The sequence below is a fragment of the Chrysochloris asiatica genome, unplaced genomic scaffold, assembly GCF_000296735.1.
Source record: "Chrysochloris asiatica unplaced genomic scaffold, ChrAsi1.0 scaffold00137, whole genome shotgun sequence".
In the NCBI taxonomy this organism is placed as follows: domain Eukaryota; kingdom Metazoa; phylum Chordata; class Mammalia; order Afrosoricida; family Chrysochloridae; genus Chrysochloris; species Chrysochloris asiatica.
Genome location: NW_006408655.1, coordinates 2515227 through 2521665, shown reverse-complemented (window position 1 = coordinate 2521665; position 6439 = coordinate 2515227). Strand labels below are relative to the sequence as shown.

The window sequence follows — 6439 nt, the reverse complement described above, 5'->3', positions numbered from 1 at the left end:
ATTCATAACCACTACACTACCATAACTCCATTAGATGAGAATAAACATAGAATCCACTTTTGTTCATTTATACATTAAGATATAACTTAATTGCCTGGAACAAAATGTTGAATGAAAGAATTTCATCAGTTAATAAACAAATAAATGTCAGGCTCCCATGCCATCTCAGAAGTTGGGGAGCATCAAGGTTTTCTAGTCAATATGAAAAATAGAAGTGCTACCAGACACAGAGAAATCATTCAGTCATAAACAAAGAAATCTGATTACCTAATTTATATATTATTACCATATTTATTATTACCATATATATTATTACCATATATTATAATTTCCATCGAGTTAAAATAGTTGAAAAACCCCAGTTAGTACCTAGATGGTAGTAACCTAGTAAATCAGAAAAAATCAGAAACCTAGTAAACAAATAATCTGGTATGACATATTAGAATTATAAACATGTTAAAAATGGTTAAAGAATGCAGGTTAAGTTATTAAGGGCCACTGAGCTGTTTCTGATTCATAACAACCCTATGTAAAATACAACAAAATACCACCCAGGCCTACGCCATCCTCTAATGCATAAAAGTAGGCATTATAATTGTTAATATAAAACAACATTCCAGAGTCTACTACCTTAATCAATCACTTTGCAAAGAAGGAAACAGATAAAAGAAATTCAAATTATTTACCATACATATCACCATTGTGATCATAAAATGGAGGAGATGTAGTAGATATTCCATTTCTCTTTGTCCATCCAAGTAGCAGACTCTGATTCTGTGTCATAGTACACAGCCCATCCTCAAAATCACATCTTTCATAATTCAAACCTAATAAAATAAAAAAAGAAATTATCTTTCTTTTTTTTGGCTTCTTCAGAAAGAAGACAATAGTAGTAATAGAAAGCTTAATAAATGACAACTATATATTATCATAAGGATTTCATTTGCACATTTTAAGTCTATTTCATTAAGACAAAGCATTTTTGCATATGACATTCTGATAAATAACCACACACAAAACCAATGTGGTCATATGGAATGAAGGCCACACAGGGTCAGAGAACTAAAGACCTAATCTTGGTTTTTTGCCTCTTATTAATTGGATGTCTTAGGCAAGCCACTCAACCACAGCAAGTCCTTTTTTTCACCACCATGATTATAATAATAACATGCTTCACTGATTTCCTGGAATATTTACTATGAAAATCCAATGATACCATGTTTATAGAAATACTTTGAAAACTCCATAAAACATAAGGGAATATTATTAAGTATTATAAAGGTGATATTTTTTACTGAACGTCGATATGCCTGTCATCCAGGAATATTGGAATTTCAGGGGTAGGCCAGAGCAATTCACTAAGGCCCTTCTTACTGAAGCTTAGCCATGGGTGTCCCTGGAATTAAACACAGAACCCAAATGTAAATCTCAATGCACTTGAAATGCTGGGTGCTTATATCACAACAAAGACAATTTCCTGCACTCTTTTCCTTTCTGGGCACATGTGATCCAAGAGGAAAAGGAAGACTAAAGGAATTTGGGTAGTTGGTTGTTCATAACAACCAGGTCAAATAGACTTGATTCCATTATCCAACATCTGCAAATGTCTCTTCCTAAAACTTGGAAAACCACAACCTATAATGATATTCTCTGGGACAAGTATCTAACAATTAGCCATACCTGATCACAAAACAGAGGATGCTTAACTTCCAAGCTAAATCTTTACATAACTGCCAAATTATATCGTTATGTAACTGCCCAACTACTTAGTGGCATGGTCCAATCAAGTTAACGCTTGTTTTTAACCATTGCAGCCAGTGTAACTCTTGCCTCTTATCTTGGTATTGGTTACTGCTATGTATACACTGCAATGCTAACAATAGCTGGATAGCAGATTTTTTACCATTGTTGTGAATGTGAAATGTTAGCTAACAAGATGCTGAGAAGAGAGGAGCAAGTTTATTGTCAGACAGAATAGACATCATTCTTCCAAATACAGAGAAATTTGATTGATTTATGAATCATGCTGTTTAGTTGTCATCTCTGATTTATGATGCCTTTACATAAAACAGAATGAAACTTTGCCTTGTCTACACCATCTTCAAGATCATTGACATGTTTGAATTCATTGTTGCGATTGCTGTGATGATGTAGTAACTTCCAACCTAGGGGACTCATCTTCTAGCACAATACTGAACAATATCCTTTTGTGATTCATATGGTTTTCATTGGTTAATTTTTGAAAGTAGAACACGAGGCCTTACTTCATAGTTTGTCTGAGTCTGGAAGCTCTGCTGAAACTTGTTAATTGTAAGTGACTCTGCTAGTAACGGAAATACTGGTGACATAGTCTGATGGTAGTGGCTATGAATCGTGCCATAGGCAAATTTACAATATTCATCATTGTTGTTTTTGTTAGGTGCAAATGAGTTGATTCTGACTTATAGCAAGCTGGCAAAGGGTTTCTGATGCTATAAATCTTTGCAGAAGAAAAATCCTCATCTTTCTCCCAAGAAGTAGCTGGTAGGCTTGAATCACCAACCTTGTTGTTTGTAGTCTGTTGCTTTTCCTACAGAGGCACCATGCTCCCCACAATTTATATAAATCTTCTAAAAATATTCAAAATAGCTGGAAATTCCCAACCATTCCCTAGTTAGACAACCCAGTAATCCAGAAAGTCTATTTGAACAAAAAATAAACTAGATACAATCAAAAAGTACTATCCAATTAACTAAGCATGTGTTTACATAAATATATGTCCATTTTCAAGTTTCCAATAATTTTGCAACAACCTATTTATGATTATAACATATTTATTAACATGTAAAATATATTTATCATCATATTCCAGCAATTATGTCTATGAAAGGTACACATTCACACATATATGTCAAACATGTTTTCATAGCAAGAAATTACCTTGCAGTACAATTACTAAGCTGACTAGTTGACATCTGTTTGCAATGTTCTTTGTTCTTTTTAACACAAAAAATGATTTCTGGAAGTGTTATAACTATAAAAACAGCTAAATAAAATATTTTCCCCTCTGAGTAGTCTCAACAGGGGTTCTTTTTGTTATGATTCTAATGAGCATATATTTTCAGCTAATTCTTAAAAAAGAAAACAATTGTGAACTTCTAATAACTGTCGGATTATTCAAAAATGCATGAGACAGTTTTCTAAGTATTCATTTATCCCTTAATAGAGAATTATACATTTTTAAACTAACTGAAAAACTTTCTTTGAAGTGTGGCTAGTTTACCTTTTAATTCCATATGCCACCTATCCACATTCAAGCATTAAACTATTTGATATAATAAAATCAGTCACTATGGGTCAGAACCAACTCGATGGTACTTAACAACAACAACAACATAATAAAATCTATCACCATGCAGATTTCTAACAAACAAAGAGCAAAACTATTGCCATAGAGCTGGCTCCAACTCATAGTGACCCCATATAGGGTTTCTGAGACTGAAACTCTTAACAGGAACAGATAGGTTCAGTTTTCTCCCACACAGTGGAACAGATCATCAACTGCTCATATATAATGAAGTTGAAGAAATTTATAATAAGTCCACAGAGTGAAAATATGTCTTTGAAGATATCCCACCTGAATTTAGAGATTATTTGAAGAACAAATTTGATGCATTAGACATTAAAGACCGAAGACCAAAAGAGTTGTGGAATGACATCAAGAACGTCAAACCAAAAGAAAGCAAAAGATAATTAAGAAGACAAGAAAGAAGGAAAAGACAAAAATGAGTGTCAGAAGAGACTCTGAAACTTGCGCTTCACTGTAAAGATGCTAAAGAAAATGGAAGAAACAAGGAGATAAAGAACTAAATAGAAAATTTCAAAAACCACCTCTAGAAGACAAGGTGAAATATTAAAATGAAATACGCAAAGACCTAGAGTTAGAAAACTGAAAGAAAGGAAACTATTCAGAGTTAATCAAGCTGAAGGAACTGAAGAAAAAATTCAAACTTTGCCTTCCAGCACTAAAGGATTCTATGGGCAAAATACTGAATGATGCAGAAACCATCAAAAGAAGATGAAAGGAATACACAGTCACTGTACCAAAATGAAATGGTATGTGTTCAACCATTTTGGGAGGCAACATATGATCAAGAGGCAATGATACTTAAGAAAGAAGTTCAAGGTTCACTGAAGGCATTGGCAAAGAAGAAGGCACTGAGGATTGATGGAATACATATTGAAATATTTCAATGAACTGCTGAGGCACTGGAGACACTCACTTAACTAAATCAAGAAATACGGAAGATACCTATCTGGCCAAGTGACTGGAAGAGATCCATATTTGTGCCCATTCCAAATAGAGGTAATACAACAGAATTCAGAAGTCATTGGAAAATATTACTAATATCACATGCAAGTAAAATCTTGCTAAAGATAATTTTAAAAATGGCTGCAACTATATATTGACAGAGAACTTCCAGTGGTTCAAGCTGGAATCAGAAGAGGACATAGAATGAAGGATATCATTGCTGACATCAGATGAATCTTAGTTGAAAATATAGAATACCAAAAAGATGTTTACCTGTGCTTTACTGATTACATAAGGATTTTCAATTGTGTGGATCATGACAAACTATGGATAACATTTCAGAGAATAAGTACTCTAGAACACATAATTGTGCTCATGAAGAACCTGTACATAGACCAAGAGGCGGTAGCTCGAATAAAACAAGGGAACACCAAATATTTTAAAATTAGGAAAGATATGTGCCAGGTTTGTATTCTTTCACCATAGTTATTCAATCTGTATGCTAAATAAGTCATCCAAGATGCTGCATTATATGAAGAAAATTTGGCATCAGGATTTGAAGGAGACTCATAAATAACCAGCGATATGCAGATGATACAATCTTACCTGCTGAAAGCAAAGACGACTTGAAATACTTACTAATGAAGATCAAAGACCACAGTCTTCAGTATGGGTTGCACTTCAACGTAAAGAAAACAAAGATCCTCACCACTGGACCAATAAATAACATCCACATAAGAGGATAAAAGACTGAAGTTGTCCAAGACTTGATTTTGTTCAGAACAACAATTAACATTTGTTGAAGCAGCAGTCAAGAAAACAAATGATGTATTGCATTGGACAAATCTACACAATATATCTTCAAAGTGTTGAAGGGCACAGATGCCAGTTAGAGGACTAAGGCCTGGCTGACCCAGGCCATGGTATTTTTAATAACCTCATATGCATGTGAAAGTTGGACAATAAATAAGGAAGACTTTAGAAGAATTGATGGATTTGAGTTATGGTTTTACAGGAGAATATTAAAAGTACCATGGACTGCCAAAAGAGCATACAAATCTATGTTGGAAGAAGTGCATATACAGAGTACTCCCTGAAAGCCAGGATGACCAAACTTCAATTCTCATACTTCAGACATATTATCAGGGGGGACCAGTCCCTGGAGAAGAATATCATGTTTGGTAAAGTGGAGAGTCAGATAAAAAGAGGAAGACCCCCAACAAGATAGATTGGGCACAGTGGCAGCAGCTATGAGCTCAATCCCAGCAACGACTGTGAGGTTGGCACAGGACCAGGCAATATTTTATTCTGTTGTGCATAGGGTTGCTATGAATCGGTACTGATTCAGTGGCACCTTATCACAACAACAATGCCCAGGATATCGATTTTTATGTTTCCCATTTCATTCTTGACAACTTCCAATTTTACTAGATACATATTTTGTACATCACATGTTCCAATTACTGATGTTTGTTACCTTAGTTAGACAGTGTGCTTTCTAGAAATTTGTCTTCTAGGTTTTTAAATTTTTTGGAGTACAGCTCTTGCTAATATTCTGTTATTATCCTTATTTCTATTGGTTCTGTTATGCATCACTGGTATCATTTTGCATTCATGCTATTTTCATCTTCTTCTTTTCTTTCTTAGATTTGCCTGTCGTTTGTAAATTTTATTAGTCCTTTCAAAGAACGAACTTTTTGTCTTGTTGATTCTTTCCGTTGTTTTTTGCTTTTGTTTTATTTCTGCTCTAATTTCCATTGTTTCTTTTCTTCTGGTGACTATCTTTGTTTTGCTACTCAATTGGAAAAGTTGTTGGAGATATTGGGTTAAGTTGTTGATTGGGATTGTTTCTTCATTTTAGATGTATGCGTTCAGTGCTACAAATTGTCCTCTGAACACTGCTTTTTCTGCCTCAAAGATTTGGGTATGTAATATTTACATTCTCATTTGATTCAAGGAAATTTATAATTTCATCTTTCATTTCTTCTATTACCCAGTAGTTATTTTTAGCAGAATGTTATTCATATTCCATGTATTTGATTTTCCCGCCTTTATGAATCTTGTTGATTCCTAATTTTAAAGCATTGTAATCTAAGAAGACATTTTGTAATATTTTGATGTTTTTAAAGTAATTGAGCACTGATTTGT

At 33.9% G+C, this 6439-nt stretch overlaps 1 protein-coding gene across 1 annotated transcript in view; it reads right to left on the bottom strand.

Moving 5' to 3' along the window:
- MALRD1 (MAM and LDL receptor class A domain containing 1) overlaps window positions 1-6439 on the bottom strand; it is a 1127868-nt gene that overhangs the window by 1107996 nt on the left and 13433 nt on the right. The window contains exon 2 of the mRNA XM_006869907.1: window positions 687-827. Within this exon, the coding sequence (XP_006869969.1) occupies window positions 687-827 (141 nt within the window). The remainder of the gene's footprint in view (window positions 1-686; window positions 828-6439) is intronic.